Source organism: Anoplopoma fimbria, chromosome 9 (genome assembly GCF_027596085.1).
Source record: "Anoplopoma fimbria isolate UVic2021 breed Golden Eagle Sablefish chromosome 9, Afim_UVic_2022, whole genome shotgun sequence".
Taxonomy (NCBI): Eukaryota; Metazoa; Chordata; class Actinopteri; order Perciformes; family Anoplopomatidae; genus Anoplopoma; species Anoplopoma fimbria.
In genome coordinates, this window is record NC_072457.1 from 24327505 (window position 1) to 24348076 (window position 20572).

The 20572-nt window shown below is 39.8% G+C and overlaps 1 protein-coding gene across 1 annotated transcript in view; it reads right to left on the minus strand.

Moving 5' to 3' along the window:
* Positions 1-18542, minus strand: part of helz (helicase with zinc finger) — a 51021-nt gene extending 32479 nt beyond the window's left edge. Inside the window, exons 1-15 of the mRNA XM_054603906.1 lie at positions 18470-18542; positions 10170-10415; positions 9690-9726; positions 9215-9339; positions 7485-7541; positions 7095-7143; positions 6785-6860; positions 5339-5537; positions 4528-4635; positions 4207-4348; positions 3876-4031; positions 3311-3581; positions 1082-1208; positions 704-916; positions 108-238 (exon numbers count right to left, since the gene is read on the minus strand). Of these exons, the coding sequence (XP_054459881.1) occupies positions 108-238; positions 704-916; positions 1082-1208; positions 3311-3581; positions 3876-4031; positions 4207-4348; positions 4528-4635; positions 5339-5537; positions 6785-6860; positions 7095-7143; positions 7485-7541; positions 9215-9339; positions 9690-9726; positions 10170-10397 (1919 nt within the window). The 5' untranslated portion in view covers positions 10398-10415; positions 18470-18542. The remainder of the gene's footprint in view (positions 1-107; positions 239-703; positions 917-1081; positions 1209-3310; positions 3582-3875; positions 4032-4206; positions 4349-4527; positions 4636-5338; positions 5538-6784; positions 6861-7094; positions 7144-7484; positions 7542-9214; positions 9340-9689; positions 9727-10169; positions 10416-18469) is intronic.
* Between the last annotated feature and the right edge of the window lie 2030 nt (positions 18543-20572).

Here is a 20572-nt window from a genome sequence, read left to right on the forward strand (position 1 = left end):
TTTCAATGTAAAACTAACTTCTGAACAAGCCCTTAACAGTTACGTGTGTGTGTGTGTGTCTGTGTCTGTGTGTGTGTGTGATAGTGTGTGCATGGTGGAATACACACCTGTTGGGGCTCCAGGGGATGGTTGGGACCATTCCAATGTCAGGGAAAAGGATGCCATTATCTTTGATGCGATCCAGAGCATAGTGCATCTCACAGAGTGGCAGTCTGTTCAGCTGGAACTGGAGCTCCACCTTACGAGGAAACAATACAGAACGCTTAGTAAGGGGGCAGAGTATCCAGGTGAATAAGAAGATTATGCTCTCAAAGTGATAGGATGTGGGTTGTTGGGATAAATGTTAACACAACGGCTTGCTTCATCTGCCGACATTCAGGCAGGAGGAGAGATAAATACCAACTGGGGCAGAAGGTTGAGTCGTTCAATAAAGGGATATTTCTCAGAACAAAATAAGCCCTAAAAACACACAGGTTTTCCTGGAAAGATGGCCCAACTCAGTCCTGTAACCTTTTGTTCAAATGCTAATCAATAGCTGAGCATTTACCTCCCAATTTTTTTCGAGGCAACACGTGTTGAGAGATTTCACCTGCCTTTTCCACTACTGTCAATCCACCGCTCTTATTTAATAACTAACTGGGGGTGACACCACGACAGGGCCTCAGAGCAGAAGTGTATACTTGTCCCTTGGTGCAGATCATACCTGTAATTCTCTGTCAGGCAGTAGCCCCAGCTCATCACAGCAGTTCTTGCAGATCCTGAGGAAGATGTAGTCCTTGGTCTTCTCCTCGATCACAGCCTCGTAAACACGCTCTTTGACCCCGGGAGGCGGATGGCTGCTGAACCCCTCACGGCCAAATGGCAGCAGCAGGACTGAATTCACCTTGGTCATCACCAGCCGTCCAGCCAATGTGTCCTGAGGTAAAAAAAAAAAGAAAAGAAATAAATACAGTTCAGAAGAGGTAGCTAGCTGACACCTTTCGGCTGAATGCGGCACCGATATGTAGTTACACTACTGAAGAGTGTAAAGGCAGACATCATTGTTGTTTATTGCAGTTTCCAACTCAACCAATCCCGTTACCTCAGAAAGCGTTTCAGTGAGTTTGAAGCGTGCAAAGAGCTGTCCATTCTGGGCATACTTGGCTCCAACAGAGATGCCCGTCAGCATGAAGCTGGTGACGAGCTGGAGATTCACTTTGATGTTGAACCTGGCGGGAAAAAACATGGACATTTGGTTATGCTGTTTCAGACCTCTAGCTTATAAATCAATGTAAAAACCGATAGCAGTCACAATAATGTTTCAAAGTAGTTTCTCCTGTGACTGAGGCCCTTGTTTATCCTTCCTTTACAGCAAACATTCTAACCCTGGAACTGTTCTGCCCTCAGGCATTCATTATTTTTCTCTTAAGAGAAGCTGGTCTGGACTCATTTAATGACCCGTCAGTGCATTGAAGTGGCGGGGGACTTTTTTTTTTTTATTGATAAAAGGAGTAGTTTATTATATTTGCCATGAGTTTTACTGGCCCATACCAACCCTCTATTAACCTAGTGAAAAAGTATCATAACAGGTTTCTCTTACTCTTACCACATTTCCACACAAGTGCATCATGTATGCGTGCCTCAAGGCATTTCAGCTTTCTTAGTTTTGATTCACCACAGTGGCTCCAAACTAACCTGCATACCATTCACTGATATAGGCAGCACACATAACAAAATCACCTATACACTGGTGAGCAATACATTTAAAGGGTCATCTAAATAAAAAATTGCCAGTAAGGAACTTTCAAAGGAAATTATTTTGATATGCCAGTGCTTCGAAGAAAAACAACAATTGGCTCAAAGCATAAATATGCACAAATTGGGTGGAAAATTGATGCACTTTTGGGTTCTTTCAGTTCCAGATTGTATTAGATTGCCTCTCTGGTTTCTGCTGGATTTGAAGTGATGAAATAGAAAGCAACATTGGTGATGAACTCTGATGGATGATTGACATATGCAGACAAGTTAACACATTATGTATGCGTTTTGAGGTTTCTTGTTATGGTTTGGAATCAGAGTATTGGCTTTGCTCTCAGAGCGAGACACTCTTGGTTCTCCGTGATTCACTCCTTGTTCGTTTTAGATAATCAGGTGATGCCGCTTAACCTACTGATACATGATTCTTATCAAGCAAGAAATAAATCTGATGACATAAATCTAATGTGGGATTATTCAGAGAGATGTTCTAATAGAGATATTGTAAATTAGAGAATCCACACTTAACTCGAAAATCTCCTTCTGAAACCCAACCAGCCATGAAAAGCATTAAAACCTGACAGGACATGGATGGTTTTAAAAGGCAGAGAGATGATTCATATGCACATTGGGAATTCAGCAGATTGACAGATCATTTCATACTGTAGGTACTTTCTTACCAAGCCAAATGACTGTGTGAGTCATGAGACAAGACCAATCTATTAGCAACGATGAAAGCTGAAAAACTTAGAGCACTGTACATTACATTACAGTCATTTAGCAGACGCTTTTATCCAAAGCGACTTACAGGAACTGTACTCATATCAGTGAATGGGGAGATTAGGCATATACTGTGATTTTGCCTGTAAAAGGCATATCATTAAATTAAACCAGTGGGGCAGCAGGTAATGAATAAAAAAAAAAGCTGTGTGTGAGATACATACTCTCTCTCTCTCTCTTTCACACACACAGACACAGAGTAAATTCACAATGAAGGTCAAGTCTGACACCTTGTGGTGGGTTGATATCTTATAACACAAAATATTTTTTGTGTTATAAGATATTGAGTAAGCTTGTCTTTTCAAGCTATATTCCAGTGAAGGTTGTTTGTTTCTACTGTTCTTTCAGAGTGGTAATGATTATAATTATTAAAGTTATTTTAATATAATATTTTTTTATTCAATACTTTTTTTTTGTTGGTTGTCTTTGTTAAGGATATACGTGTTCATCTAATTTGAATCTGCATTAACTTCCCTGCTTGCAAATGTCTTGCCAATGATTATTTAAATCTTATACCAAAGTTATACCAATCTTGGTCAAATCCTTCCTCAATTTCCAAATCAATAATGTTTTGCTGTAAATTCTTTACAATATAGAGCCTGAACACTGACTTATTACAGATACACTACTTTATATGTAGTTACATTTTATGTTCAAATGTTACTGATATATTGATTGTAGATGTTTTTAATCATTCAGATGTCAGTCAGCGTTATTCAGGCTTCATTACGTAGAGTTATTGAAAATCCAATATTCTATCCCAGTAAGAAGAAACCATGGAAACCGGTTTACTTACTTGCTAACTTCCTTGTATTGTGCAATCTCTTCTATGTAGAGCAGGTCATGCAGCCGGGCCTGGTAGTTGTCTTTGGTCAGAGTCTTGTCCAGGACTGACTGAGTGAACAGCTGATCTGCCGACAGAGGGATCTGATAGCGAGAAAGGAGGCTGCGCTCCAGATCGGCCATCGTTTCATTGGGACAGAACTCTACGATGGTCTTACAGGAAGAGTCCCAGCGCTTTGCAGTGATCAAGAGCTGCTGCCTGGCTGCCATCAGGTGTTCCAAGTCTGAGAATAAAAGATGGAGAGATTTTTATTGTCTCCAAAAGGGAAATTTGTTTCGACAATTATGTGTGCATCCAGCAAACTACAAAGACCCATCTTAAAGAACAAGAGGGTGGGAGAAAGCATTTACCAATGTACATGCTTATTTAACCAATTGTAGAGATGCACCAAATGTCAGTTTATTGGCCGATTTAGATTTTGACAGTTAGTTTTACAGTTGTGTCGCTTTAAATAATTCTATATACATTGACAACAGTTTTGAAAGACCTCTAGATAACCTTCTTGCTTTTAGCATACCTTCAATTGAGGCAGCATCCACCATGATCCGCTTCATCAGCACAGGTTCTGAGCCGAAGTCAAAAACAACGGTCTGTCTGAAGGTACCGAAGATTTCTGTGCTGAAGCCCACTGCTACCTGGTAGACACAGTGGTCCAGGCCATTGTCTGCTGCCACTGTAAGAAGAGCAAAGTTTAGTGTGAATGCATGTATAGCAGACTATGTATAGTAGAAACTTTGGAACAACAGAGGTTAAACTTGCCTCATAACAAAATCTACATCACAAGCTGTGGACCAATGCAAAGTAGGGCCAATAAATAACTAAACACCAAAAAACAGAACAGGACGTACCTCCTGTTTCCTCTCCTGGAGTCCACTCTTGGCACCCATTGGGGAGGGCTTGCAGCCGCTCCCCAGATGACACACCTGTGATGAAGAAGTGTGGTCGGTGGGCATCATAGAGCAGGGCGATGCGGAACAGCTTTCTTGCCGGCTGGTCAAAGAGACAGAGATGGGAAGGCAATCAGAACACTCACACAAGATGATAAGGACCAACTAGCACTGGCAGGTGTGCAGTGCAGAATAATGCCTTATTTTTCACTGAAAAAAATCTGGTTGGACTAATAAAACATTTGAATCTGTACATGCTTGGTATTAAACATCGTATCCTACCTTGCACAAGAAGGAGAAGGTCCAGGAGTGGGCAGATTTTTTGGTGGTGACGGTAACGGAGAGGCTGGAGCTGGTTTCTACATTCACTCCTTCTAAATAGTCACTTAACTAGAAAATGAAAAACACACATGATTAGACAGAATCTATCACTGCAAATGTACTCAGAAATCTTTCACTAGAAGTTGTCTTTCAAACTGCGGTGAATGTTAAGTTCACTGCTGCACAAAATATATATGAATGCAACCTTGAAAAGTTAATCTGTATCGCATAATGCTTCATAACAGTCAAGAGACAATGCATGATTCATGACACTTCATTGTCAGTTTGTCTGGTCATCAGAGACAAGAGGTTTTTAGACTGTCCTGACTGGGGTAAGTGTGGATAGTTTGACCCAGCAGATATGGTATAGTAAGATTTTGCAGTTTCATTACCTTATGTTATTAAATAATATGCAAACAGGGAGAAACAATTTGGTGTGTATCTATGTGTAACCTTAACAGGAAAGGACATGAACAGCTATACTAGTAAATAATAAAAAAAACAACTAAAACTCAGTCAGGGTAATCAATGTTTGGTGTGTGTATATACAAATTTGCTGGGTTGTACAAGTGGTTGGTACTGTCATTCCCCCTACAAGATTCACAAGATGAGAGGGTTATGAAAGTTTGGAAAGGCTTTTAATAAAATCACAACACAGTACCATAGACACCTTTGTGTTTGGGTGGCCTTTCTGGGAAGTGGGCCCTCACCTTGTTAGGTATTTTGTCTGTTCTCTATCTGTTGAGCCACTTTTAAACTTGCATGCACTCACCACTTTCTCTGGGGAGAGGGAATTCATCCACTTCTCTATCAGGGTCTCCATGTAGTTCTCAGTGAAGTGTTTGCTCTCCTGCTGCTGTTTGAGGCGGATGAGGCGTGACGCATAGCGCTTCTGCCACTCCATCAGCTCCTCCTGAGAATGGGCTGACGTACACTGGGCCCCGTACCGACACAGGCCCTGCTCCAAGTACCTACAGAAGAGACAAACTGTGTGCTGAACTGGTACTAGAAAAAGTATCAATCAATTAAATCAACTTTAAAAAAAAAAACTCTGTGACAATTTCAACTAATTGTTTGACGCTATGAAATCACTAAGAATATCAAACACTTGGTATTCATAGTTTCCCCAGTGTTAGAATTTATTTTGTTTCGTATTATAGTGAATTAAGAAAAGTTATGTTGGACAAAATAAGCATCGGAAGATGTACATACATATATAACACTCGTGGCAGGCATTTCTCATTTATTTTCACAATTTAACAAAAAGATACTAGAAATTAGATTCATATGATGAAAAAATAATATATATTTTAAAATAAAAAATATAAAACAAATTAATATCTTTAAATATTTATGCCAAAATGGTATTCATGCGCTTTTAATATAATAGATTGGTGTTTTAACACGGCAAAAAAATCTCCAAAACAGCACAATCATTGACTAGAAGTCTTAAAATTCTAAATTTGTAGACCTACCAAAGCTGACTTGTGGATATACAGTACACAAGTCACAGTAGTAGTCAAAAGTTTGGACACACATTCTCATTTAATGGTTTTTCTTTATTTTATTTTTTTTTTTCTACATTGTAGATTAATATTGAAGACATCCAAACTATGAAGGAACACATATGGAATTATGTGGTAAACAAACAAATGCTCAACAAACCAGAATATGTTTTATATTTTACATTCTTCAAAGTAGTTGAATGAGAAGGTGTGTCCAAACTTTTGACTGGTACTGTATAACATTTGATAAAAAAGGCAAATACAAGCTTAACATAGCAGCAGACCAATACAACTGTCTAACCCATGCAGCAGTAAATTATACTGGTGGTGCTGCAGTGGGACATGTACTGGAGCTAATACAGACAAACTCATAATCAGAGAAAGTTCCCAGGACTAGGTCTAAGGCACAACAGATGCATTGGTATAATGTTACATAAAGATCCAGGATGTGTACGAATGACGTAAGAGTGAAGAGAGATCAAATTAAAATTCATGGCAGATAACTATTGAGAACCATAGTTTAATATCCTTCAGTGTGACTGGATAACATCATTACTTCCTGAAAGCTATATTAGTCACTTTATTATCAAATGCCTGGAGTTCACACAGAACAGCAGACATGACATATTAATCTCCCTCAGCAATATTCTGGACGAGAAAAACATTCTTCATTACGCAAACTTGTGTGGAAATTACCAACCAGTTTGCATTACCTTTTACAGAGGGTGTACTCCTCACTGCTGGTGACTCCTCGGGGAGGAGGCCGGAATTGCCAGCCATCTTGGAGCTCTGTAAGAAAACACAGCCAAGTGGTCAATATGACACCAAGCCAAAACCTTAAAAAAAAAACGACAAAAAATGAGCTTCGGCCAGCTTGTAACCCGTTTAGAATGTGCTGCCAACTGATGGAAAGCTTCCTAAACGTGAATGATATCTAGTGCACATCAATAAATGTGAATTGTTGGTGCCAAACACATTTTTTTTTTTAAGTTGACGGAAGTACTGAAAACGAGATTTGCTCACCTTCCTCCTGGTCATCTGTGTATTCAGGTGCCATCTCCCTATTTATTGACTGACAGGAGACAAAGATCGGTTAGAGTGGGTAGAAGTGGGGACAGAAAGATCATTGCTATTATGTGAACCACTAACATAGCCATACAAGAAGTTTGACCACTGGACTTATTATGGAAAAATGTGTAATAAATCGACAACAAATCTAGCTACAAAGCCGAGCAGAGGAGCACAAAATAATTAAGTTAGTGTTAAAATAAGGCCTTTTGTCATCTTTATGACACTTTTGCCTGCAAGCATTAACTAATCCTCTGTAAAAAAAAACCAGCAAGCACCAAAGGGCATGAACACGTTAGAAAGCAGAACAGTAAAGCGTGCAGCCATGCAACCAGAGCCACTTACCTCTATTTCTGAGAAGAGCATTTTTAATCTGCTTAGGTCTTTTGCGACGATGCCATTCTGTGAAAGAAGGAAGGACAGGATCTCCATTACAACAACAACAACATACTGCATTCTGGGCTTTTCAGTACATGTTAATGATAACACTCAACCCATTGTTTTGGAATAAGCTGGCAGATGTTGCTTGGTGTAATCATATTGATCATGTCATTTCTAGATCTATAGGCGATATTAAAATCCATCGCACTGTTTAAAAGCTGCACCACACTTGTGAATATTTCAGGCAACAACGGCAGCGAGAGATGTCAACTGAAAAGTAACAGTTTGTACCCGCTATGCGTCAAAGAAATGCCAAAGGGACACAAGTGACAAGAAACTTCTAACCTCATGCATTATTTAGATGTAGCGCTTTCGGTTTGTATCTTGCTCTTTCAAATTTGTCACTTGTGGGTGGATTTCCTGCCAGCAACTTTGGTAACTGTACCAAACACACAAATGTAGCTTCATATGGTGACTCTTCAGGTTTTCAGTGGTGTTGATTAATAAGGACATTTTCTATTGCAGATGCATTTTATGATTAAAAGCATTTCCTTGAAAGACCAAGGCTTTAATAAACAAAAGGCCAAATAAAGATGTGTATTTGTCCTCTTACTATCATGAAGGGCAGCTTTGGATGATAATTCGATAAAGCATTCAAATATGTAGTGTAGGCATGTCAATAAAAAGTTTTGAGTCACAAATGACTGGCTGTCCTGTTTTTGATTCTTACACTAACATAATGTCTCCAATAGGGCTTAATTTTTTATTTATTACTGACCCTCTCCAAATGAGCAGCTGTGTCAGAGCTTCTCTGCTCTGGTTTTTAAATTCATATATATTGGTACCTGATTTTAGTGACCTGATTCTTTTTTTAGAACAAGCTTACAATAAAAGGAGTCAAGTCAAATGAGAAAAGGGAATCAGCCCAAGTTGTGTAAGAATAATGTTTGCTTGTGAGGGATGAAGCAAGATAAGAGACCTGCCTAGCAAACAAGATTGTACCCACTTGCATAAAATGTTGGATGACCTTGGGGACAAGCTCAACCTTTGAGTACCTGCTTGTGTGTGTGTGTGTGTGTGTGTGTGTGTGTGTGTGTGTGTGTGTGTGTGTGTGTGTGTGTGTGTGTGTGTGTGTGCGTGTGCGTGTGTTGTAGTGGGCAGGAAGAGGTTGCAAAAATGGGGGAGGCACCTTGGCAGCAAAATGCATGTTAAAGGGAGGGCAAAGTCAGAGAGGATAAACAGTGGAAACATATAAAAAGTGACCATCTGTCTGTCTGTCTGTTACACCCAAAGTATTTTTATACTATATATTTAAAGTATAGTTACAGGTACGGTACAACACCTCACTTCATCTGACAATTATTTTCATGTGGGACTTTTCCAATGTAGGAGTAAACCTTTTAGTCATTCTAACATTAGGTTGGACCTTTTTATCAATACCAATTTACTACACTGTGGAATATTTAAAAAAAAAAAAGTATGCAGGTTCATTAACATTCAATATTTAAACCCCTCCCATGTCCTAAAAACATCCAGTGAGGTTTCCCCTTTTTTAAAGAAGGAAAATATGACCTCAACAGGTACAATATTTTATCCTTACATGCAATTTGGCATTAAACTCTAGTTTCAGTCAATGCGTTGGCTGTCGGAATGCATATGGTGTATACAATGTATATTATGTCCATTAATCATACCATTGGCTCCCCATACAAGGCTTTAGAGAGGATGCTGGCCACCTCCTGCAGGCTGCCATCCAACAGCATGAAGCGTAAGCTGGCCTGTAGCGATCCGTCTCCTCTGGCAATCTCTTCTGCCAGCACTGGGACAGGATGAAGGGAGAGAATTCATTCAAAATATTGAGGTAGGTGTATTTCAATATATGCAATACATTGTTTTCAAGTCTGTTTTCTACAACATTGTAGTAATGAAGCCATGACACTGACCCAATTGACAGTTAAAAAAGCTAATAAATTGGCCCAAATTTAAGATTTCTTCTGCTACACTGAGACTAAGGCATGTCAGAACTTGGTGCTTTCTTGACCCTGGCTGACACAAACACACACTTTGTCTGCCAATAGGTTTATAAAAAAAAAAAAAAAAAAAAAAAAAAAAGAAAACGACAACTGGACACAGAGTCAGCAGATGGTTCCAACTTGAATTGCTACTCACCATGTTTGCAGTCTTCATCTGCTTCATCATAGTTTTTCTGTTGGCAGCAGGAGAAAAAGAGTTGAAAACCATAACAAATGTGAATACTTTGTGTTCTAAAGGTCAAAGTAGTTACTATAATCTTAGGGCTTAAGTAACTGGTGTAATTTTAGCGCTATGGGACGATAATATAACACCACCATGGAGAAAGAAAGTTGGGTTCATTGTTCTCATTTCTAAGTAGAAGAAGTACAACAGTGGATTTAAAGCACAAAGATCAGCCTAGGTAATTTCAGCGTAATGAATACATTTCAGAATTGGAGAAAAGTCTATTTTCTATTTGTTGATACGACGGCTCAGAGTTCTGTCTCAATATTAGGATTTTCAAGACCCCCCCCAAATAATTGTTGTTGACTGCTATGCAAAAGGGGAGAAAGGCAAAGACTATAGATTGTACGCTTTCTAGGGCAGCAACAATACTTAGTCAGCCACTGTCCTCACCAGTTGCAAGAAGGCAGCAATTCGATAGAGCAGGGCTCGGCTGCGGAGGGGTCCGGCGGCAGCGACAAGGGATGGAGGGCTCGGTGGGACAGGGGCACCCGAAGGTGGGGGTTGCGGTGCAAGGACCACCAGGGCGTCCGTGCTGTGGCTGACTGCCGCCTCGTACTCCCGCCTGGCTAACGATCTGCTGGCTTCTTCACATGACTTCTCCGCTCTCCTGTCCGCCATGACTCAGGGACAAAACGTCTAGAGTCAGAAAAAGACAAGAAGAAAGACAATCAGCCACTGCCACTCATATCAAAAGTGACACATTTTGCTTGTGGGTGAAGGAAGGGGTGCTTGTCATGTCCACAAAGCTGCAGTATAGCACTCATTTTTTAGACAGTGCTTTTTTGGGCTGTATTAAAAAAAATACAGTAAACTGCTACACCACAATAACATGCCAAACATGTACTGTGCTGTAAACTGGAATTTTTCTTCCGGTTCAGCATCATTTTCAGGTTTCCCATGCCTTAAACAATGCCATTGGTTAGAAACAAAAAATATTTTCTTTAGCCCATATTGAAAATGAAGAGAGGCTTTCCAAAAGTCTCCCTGCCAACAGTTCAAGACTGACACTCCTCTCACCAGGGATTGTACGTAAAACTCTAGGACTGTAGGAAAACATCACAACATCTTTTAAGGGTTTTTCTTTTTGCCACAGGAACTGAAATAACAAAGAAAAAGTGTAAAACAATCTAAAACTGGGACATTTTACGCCTTTTCTCACTTTCCCAACCCTTTCCTTTCCTTTCCCCCGTGCCATTGCAGTGCATTGCATACTTCAGTGAGTAAGACTGTTTCTTGTTACCTTCAGCATGCTCACTGGCTCTATGTTAGGTTGTAGTCTAACAGGAGACATGCAAATAGGTCAGATTATTCTGACCATTGGAAAACATATCAGGTTATACAATCTGAGAAAATAAAAACCTACAGTACACCCACACACAACTATTGGTGAAACACCTCCCATTTGTTTGCTTCACTTTCCAACTCAAGACTTGATGTAATGACCAGGTTTCTGCAATCACTTCTGCATCTGACTGAAACGTCTTGAACCACATTGCATATTTTTCAAAGTGCTTTAATGCCTAAAGTCGGATTGTTTTCTCACACCTCTTGTAACAAGAACACTGATAAGCTTTCATAAATGCTTCAAGATGGAATTTACAGGAAATTAACTTATAATAACTACATTGTTCCCCAGCTTAGAGAGATAAATGTTGAGAAAAGGGAAAATCACAGAAATGGAGAGATGGGCTCCACTCTATGTATCTTGAAAGATAACAAATTTAAAGGTTGGACAAAAGTAAATTGTATATTGAATAAGTCAGGGCTCTTTCCATCCTTGCGGTCAAAAGAAATTACTTTGAATTAGTGGTATACACGCGTATGACTTTAGCATCTAAACATTTTAATGTCATACATAAACCTAATTTAGTCTAAACGTCTCCCCATGAGATTAAAAAAAAAAGTCACTACATAAGTCAGCCGGAAACTATATTTGACTCAAATATAATTGGAAATACTTCTTCTCCGTTGAGACGATTTAGGAACAAGATGAGCAGAATCTGCTATACAAACAAAGACTGTAAACGTGATCAGTTTCTCATTAAAATCCTAACTTGAAAAGGGATTTCCCTCTCTGCTGGTTTGGTGGGTTAGGGTTGCACTAATAATCCATCAATAACCAGGATCGAGATGCTTTTTAGCCACCATGTGCGTACAGCTGCAGCCTGAGCAAAACTTTGCTAAATGTTACGGCAGCGGTCCAGAGTAGCACAGTCATATACTTTATACTACTCCTTTTTCCTGTCTGCCTGGAGGATTCAACTCTGTGGATCAGGGAGGGTCTCTGTGGGGGAGGATCCTCTCCCCAATGCTGGCTGGCCCTCGCTGAGCACATTTCCTCAATGTGTGCAGCAACAGGCTCTAGCAGGTCTGGGGAGGGCCGGGGGTTTTGCCATGTCATCACCTTTCATTTCTCTACAACCAATGTCTTTATGTTAAAAATCAAAAAAAAAATCTATCTAGCCTCTTGATTTTGTTCTCAAAGTGCACCAGATTAGTGTATTTAACTATAAAATGTAGTCCACATTTAGCGTGAGTAGTGCTGCATTTTTCAATAGTATAAATGTTTTTTTTAAAAAAACAGTACCAATATTACACTACATTAGTAGGAATGTAGTACTCAATGGAAGTGAAAACAGTGCTGTTTATTTGAAATCGAACGTGCAATAAAAATATTTGTTCCTAAATCAATGAATAATAATGATAAATATTCCTGATCTCAATAGTGACCAACATTATAAGGATCATAATTCTGGCTATATTCGTGCAGCACTATCATAGGTAGAACTTACTATTTAATACATGTGACTAAAGTTTAGTCAAAGAAAAAAATATTTAATATTCATCTGTATCGTTGGAAGCCTTTCCTTTCGGTTAAATTTAATATCTCAAAACTTAAGTATAAAATAGAATAGTCAACACAATCCAATATTATGCTTTTAATATGTTTGTATCTAAAACCTAGCACTATGTTTTATATGAGGTATGCACTGAAAAATCTTTAGGGATAGGAACATTGGATTATTCCAGCAAAATGTGAAACATTGCAGCATTAATCTTTCTTATATCATTGATAATTGAATGTCTTTGGGTTTTAGCATGCTATGTGAATGTCATGTTCACAAGAGTCATGTCCTCATGCGGTTAATTTGTGTCATAGATCAACAGGAAGAGAGGCTGAGGCTCCTCAGAGTGGCTGCTATACCTTTTATTCTAGGGCCGGGGGAAGAAATTGATTCTTAGATGCAAGTGATTCTCTCTTAAAAGATTATGTCTTGATGAAGGGAAAATCGATAATCGAAAAATGTATGTTGGCAGCAAAATGCAGGTTGAAGGGAGGGCAAAGTCAGACAGGAGAGAAAAAAATATATATAGTGACCCTCTGTCTGTCTGTTACAGCCACAAACATTATGATCGCCTGTAATAGTTCTGTGACACAGGCTGTCCGTCACTTATGTGAAATTATTGAGAACATGGTGTGTTTTTACAGGCACAATTTAATTTATTTTCCTCCTTGCAATCCTGGGAAATATGTTGGAAAATGTAACCCTCCTGTCGACACATCTCTCTGATTTGATACTAATATTGTATTAATCAAAGATAATGGAAGTCAATTTGTCCGTCTTTTAATTATGAATCCTTATAAATATGATGTGTTTTAAAAATAGTAGATTGTCACTATGAGGGGGGGGGACATCATGTATAGAATTCAAAAATGTTGATGCATCAAGATGAATAGATAATCGTTTTATAATCTCAACGTAGCCCTTTGAATCGGAATTTAATCAACTTGTGGAGGTGCCTAGAGATTCCCGCCCCTGTTTTATTCTCGGCCTCTGCTCACACAGCGTACATTCAAATACATCTGCAACAAGCTGAGAGAGCAATGATCACATGAGAGGCCTAAGGCATTAGCCTATGTGTCACGTATTTTTTTTTATCATTTCTAGCGCACAATCCAAAAACAGTGGCGTCAACTGTCTGGCGTCATCTGACTGCTTAGACTAAGGGCCTTATGATAATTGATAATACAGAATATGAAGCCTTTATTGAGACTAGACAGTATGCAGAAGGAAATGGGTGTGTTGTGGCACTTCGTAGCCACAGAGCCAAACGGTCACCACCAACTACTTGCCAATGAGTACACATGCCTATCTACTGAATCTATACTGTGGATTGTAATTCAGAGCATCTACTTATGCCTCATTACATCTTCTATAGTTCAGAGAATGCATCCTGCTCACATCACATGCAATGATGACACTAGTATATTTAGAAACATCAAAATGTTTATGCAAACAGGTCAATACAATGTGGATCCACACAAAAGGTGTGTTTATAGAGAGGCGCAGGAATGAGACCCGAAATGTGGAACTTCCAATTCCCTCGTCTCAAAGTCATGTGTCACATTTTTTTTTTTTAAATATGTCTTTGGTTACAAAAAAGGTCTGTGGTTCACACGAGCTTAATAGATTTTAGAGTTTGGTTCTATGACACCAGTCAGTGAATATCCCACTTGTGAATGCTGAAGTTGCTAACAAGTGGCTAAATTTAACTACTAAACGTCATCATGCCCAACACAAGTCTGCCTTTAGCTTAGTGTGGGTGACGGGAAGTCATGTGACCATTGTGTAAGTTGTTTACAGCTTAATGTTAGCATTTTACATCTGCCAATTGCAACTAGGAAAAGTGGAGTGAAAGTGGTGTTCATTTATAAAAGATTATCCTGCTTAACAAGAAGTATCATAAAAGTGTGTTTGCCACAGAGCTCATTTTTTCTGCAATAATCAAAATTTCAATAGAGCGACCACATGGGCTTTTGCAGACTTTAGGTTAACCTACAGAAATACGTCGTCCCAGTAGCGCTGTAGTTTGTTCATAAGTGATATCATTTTTTTAATGCTTTTTTTCCTTTTAATGTCTACAAAGTTGTATGTATTAGACACAATGTTAATAAGAAAAAATTCTGGGTACTCAGTTTAGCAGGTAGTCGATCACAACATGTTTCGACAATCAGTGTTTGCTAAGCCAACAATAGGCCTTGTTGGACAAGCAGCATCCTCTGGAGCTCACCTGCTGTCATCTTCTTCTGAGTACAGGAAAGTGTGTCACTAATAAGTTTACATTTAAACATAAACCCGTTCAAGTGTAAGTAGTCTTTGGTTCTGTGTGGAGGAGGAGGCTGGTTGTAGGTGGTGATGACAGGCTACAACATCCGGCTACTTTTATGCACATTAGGGTATATCTAGTACAAGGAGGGTCTTACTTACTATTTGATCGTCTCTGGTTTTCAACAAGTCAAAATACTTTTGCAGCATTTTACAGTCAACTGAGACAAACCTCCACTGAAAATCCACCCTAAGGAATGTAAGGAATTGCAATATGTCTAGGAACAAGCATCCAATATTCTTATTCACAGTAGAATTACAGCAATCAAATTACATGTAACAAAAAAGCTAAGTAAGCCCCAAAGTGTTAAATAAGTAGCATCCTCATCTGTTTAAATCCCAAAGCAGTACTCAAGAGATGCTCACAGAAGTCTAGCCCACTAAGTATTGCACTTTAGGATCACTAGTTCAATAGTTGAATACTGCAGAAACGTGTATTCACCATTACATATCGGAGCACAGCAGAGTCTGGCCCGAGATAAACCTTGTTTGGAAGAAGGATCATGACGTCCGACAGATAGCATTTGTTAACCAAAAAGCTAGATAAGCCCAGGTCAGTGGTTTGGTCTGAAAGGGGATGCTTTACCTTTTCTTAAATACTGACATTGAAAATATGTTAACCTATCGTTGATGCAAGATAACTATTATAGCCGTATACTGTACAATGCCCACCTTGAGTCTCTGCGGGATCACCAACATTACTTTGATATCGAGCCAAGCATCAAATAATCTAAACCTCAGTCTGAGATTACAAGAAGCAGCATGCCCTCCTTAACACCAACCAGCACAGATCTGGATATGTATGGTACACCGTGACCTGCTTGGGAACACCATGGCAACAAATGCTCAACCTTGGATGATAGTAAAGTAACTTTTGGTCCTATTTACACCTTACACGCTTCACCATTAGCATTGCAGCTCATCTCAGGCAGGCAGAAAAAAAAAACCTTTACAACAAAAATGCTGCCTGGAAAGCCGCATTAGAGTTATTATGTGCCAAGAGGGCAGGCAAAACTAACTTTTGGTTGCCAATTAAATTTCCACTGAATTGAATTTTCATCTTGGCCCTCACCACAGCCTGGAATTCAGCTTTTGGTTATGACTGGCTCAAAAGGAACAGTGCATTTGTGGCCTGCGGCCCAGTATTTGGGGGTATATTTGTGACAGCTGTCCTTTAAAAGGGAGACAGCCACTAGGCCTATATGATAAGGCTGCATTAGCAGTATAAAGAAAATATCAAATAACAGATAATATCACATCATGGTAGGGAACTGGCTTTGCATGAAAGAACAGTTCATAGCCTGCTTTGCGAGAAGATGGAAAAACTGAGTACATCTGCCACTTGAGCGTTATTTTTCAATAAAGAGCATATTGACCCTGCAGTAAGTGTTTCAGATAGTTACTTCTTGAATTCCCATCAACAGGCAGCTATGCTTGTAGCAGCTGCTCTAGCCCAACTGGCAGTGCCTTCGAGTCAGCCGGTTGCTGTCCCTTAGGACCAAACGTATAGACAAATTCCCTAGCTAACATACAGCACATGTTGGGTGCACACTGTTTTTATTCCACAAATAATTACCACTGAGGCCTAAAAATACAATATTTGCAACATGCTATATTGTTCCCACAAAAATCCAATGTTGGTGAACACAGCGCACCAATCTCCATCTCCTCAGACAGACACAACACGAGTTTGCGCAAATTGAGCATGAACCAACGCATTTCCCAAACAGGTAACACTTCAGCGTAAAGTATCTCACAACACATTACAGCTCTCTCCACAACAATCTCATCTTCTCCACAAGAAAAAAGTGAACTGCTGTTGAGTTCACTTCCTCTAAAACTCAAGATTCAGATGCGGAACAATACGTTATGTTATGAGTAGGCTGTATGGTAATGTATGCTCGTAAACTATGGACATGTGGCAACTGGCCAATCCTGGAAAATAATGTTGTAGCAGCCATGCCATAATAAAAACACTTTAGCATCTTGAACAAGAAACACTAGTTTGTTTCTGTACTTTTGCTCTGGTTTATGCTCTTCGATGCTTGTTTAAGAAAGGAGATGCACTTATGAATTCTGGTGACTAGTAGTTCTCTTGAATACACTTATTGTAAATCGCTTTGGATAAAAGCATCTGCTAAAATGACTGTAATGTAAATGTAATGTAACCCCTGTTCCCACAAGACAGATACAGGTGGATTCGGGGAAATGTATGGATCCTACTTGATTAATGTCAAAACCATAACTGAAACATGTGCTCTACATAAAGAGGTAGTCTCCTTATAGCATCACTGTTGTAGTTGCAACTTAGACATACTCTAATGTCCCTATTTCACAACATAATCATCAGAATGTAGTGAGCAAATGTACAGTATGCGAGGCCTGGAAAAATGAAGGGTTGAATGTTGCTTGTGCCTGCACACTGGTGATGTTGCTGTGAAATGGCAAACAGAAAGATGAAAGCAAACATATGACTGATCTTAACACAGTGCCTTTTTATCAAATGATCAGAGGTTATTTGGAAACCCATGCGAGGTTTTACACTCCTACTTTGATAGCTGTTACCTAACGTGAGTGAGCCACAACAAATAGTTTGGCGGGATACAGAGGCTGGACTCTTGCCTTGTTTTTTTTGTTTTTTTTCAGTGTCCAGTCCTGGGGAGGGGGGGGTTTCTACTACAGAGGCTACAGCTTCTCCTGCAGCACAGTGAAGGAGAAAGGCTCAGAGTACAGCTGAGGACAGTTGTTTAAAAAACAAAAGACACATCGATGTGCAGGAGAAACGTGCACATGTCTCACAGTCCGACTGGACAGAGATCACGCCAACAAACGATGCAAAATGTCTGTTTCTAGTCTTCCAGCTGGAGGGATCACGGTATGCTGCTGGTCGTCTGCTGAGCTGTTCAGAGCCATGACGGCGGCGCCACAAAGCCCTGGACGTGTCCCCGTGAACGTGGGTTAACCTGCACGGGGGGTAAACACAGAGTTTGCTCCACTGACCAGGGTATGCGCAGCTAGCTGGTTAGCATGCTAGCTGCAAAACACGGCCCTTTTTCTTGGCACCGAACTGGCAAAAGAGCTCACAACAAGAATAGCTGGGATGGTTAATGTTAGAATGCTAGCTAGTTAGCATGCTAGCTAGTTAGCATGCTAACCCCCACCACCAAAAAACAAAACAAAAACACACACACACACGGGCCTTTTTATTTATTATTTTTCTAGGCAATAGAATAGCTGGGCTTGGTTTGTTAGCATGTTAGCATGCTAGCTAATTAGCATGCTAGCTAGTTAGCATGCTAGCTAGTTAGCCGCGCTAGCTCGGCCGAAACAAAACGGGGCTCGGGCCTGTGTGTCGCCACGGTGTTTGAGGCCAATGTATCTGACGTGACGTCGCGCCGGTATCTCCGCGTGAACTCGGAGCATTCGGTGTTAGCGCGCTGACGGGCGGAGCGGGGCTCGTGTCAGCGGCTTTAGGGCGGAAAAGACGAGCGAAAGGGCTGAAAATGGGAAGTCAACACTTACCTAGCTTTACTTTCTACGCCATCTTGGATCCACTTGTCAGACCAGCGCAAAGCATAGTGGGATGTTCTGAGCTGAAGGTTGCGAGGACTGCGCGTGTGTGCGTGCGTGCGTGTGTGTGTGTGTGTAGCTGTGTGTGTGTGTGTGCGTGTAGCTGAGTGTGTGTGTGTGTGGCCTCTGATGGCAGCAGGGATCTTCCTTGTCAATAAGCGTTCGTGTTCACGTGTTTCTGATGTAATTCCCCTTTAAACACATAACATAACTAACTCCTGGATTTATGAACAAATAGAAGTTATAATGATTCATTTTTTTTACATTACTCATAACAGGGGAGAATGGAAAAAGCCACTTGATTTTACACTTATTATTTATTTATATAAAGGCATAAACAACACAGAGCGTTATTCATTTGGATCTGAACATGGCTTATGAGAACTGAAAGAAATGCAGCAATATATTTAAATATTTCCAAACCTTGCTTTGGTTTCTGATTCAAAACATGCCAAACAATAACAGGGAATTATACTGTTGACAGTGTATTTGCCATCAAGGGATTTTCATCCATCCAATCATCATCAGGCTTGGCTTTGTCCTGAATGATCAATGCAAACAAATATTATAACCATAACATACCGTATATCATAATAACTGACTAAATAGTAAGGCAATATTTTAGAGCACAGACAAAAGAGAATCGGTGAAGGTGAAACAAATATTAAGTAAAGCTACAATAACTCAATAGGCATGTTACTATAGTGTGTAACATATGTGTATGCAGGGTTATTAGAAATGTTCCAAACAATGAAGACTCAAGCTGCATGTTAAATGGATACATTAAAAACTTTGATTGTTGATAAAAGCAGGTGTGTCTGGTTCCTTTGGAGAAAGCAAGTGAGGACAGTTCAAACATATTTATCACAGTCTGCTATAAGAGGGGAGATCTTTCATTGTGATTGATACTCATGCTTTTACACATTAAGATCCATTGAAGACCTAATTCAACCTGTCAGCAGGAAAAGCCCCAGTGTAACTTATAACATTGATGACCGCTATATTCCTGTGGTAACATATGCAGTACCGGGACCTGGAACTAACCACCTTACTGGAATGCAGCCATTATTAATGTCATTAAATGCTCCTGTGTTTGGACAGTCAAAATGTCTGCCACAAAACAAAAACAACCATCAAGAGCCGTTTAAATGAGGTTTCTAGCCAAAGTATGTGCAGGTCGTTGAGTGCAAAAAAACTTTATTTGATAGATCAGAGTATAAATGACAGAGAGAGGGGGGTGACACGCTACAAACATTCTTGGTCAGTTTCGAACTAGAGACACTGTGTACTGTAACGTCCATTAAGTTGCAAAAAACAAAAACCAAGTTGTTATTATAGCCCAGCAATTACAGTACTAATACGATAAAACACAATAGATCATACTATCATACATTCTATTTAGGGAGTCACAGCCATCCCAGTGAGCCAGCGTGCACAAACCAGGGTCCTGGCCCACCTAAATGGAACAGGGCCATAATTAATGTTATTAATTACAATTGTGTTTACCCTTCAATGACAAGTCAAAAAATGGCTGCTGCAGAATGGGCCTATGTCTGTAAAAGTGTGCCATCAAAGAAATAAAAAAACAAATAAATGAACTTTAAGATTATATGCAGTTTAGATCTGAAAAGGAACCAAGCAGGTAACATGATGGAGACAATGCTGTATTTCTAGTTCTTAATGCAAAGGAATGTATTCACATTTGCAAAAGAGGTTTCTTTTTTCCACCAAACTTTTGTCATGTCAAAGCATGCTCACTCACAGAGAAAGGTCAAGATAGTGCTGTAATTTCCTGCCTGGTCCCTGGCTTCCTCTTTAGCATAAGGGTGAATGAATGGCACTGTAGTGTATTTGCTTTCTCAGTGCCTCCTGCTGTCACATCTGCAGATGCTGCCTCCGTTGGTGGTGAACGGCGAGAGATTTTGATGGCGGCAAGCGTCTGTCAAGTAGGATTTTTCGTGTGATTCTGACTTAAATCGTCTTTAGTTTAAGTTTGTACAATAAACTGGGCTATCCATTCTAGATAACATCGTAGTGCTATCAATTAAAATAGAA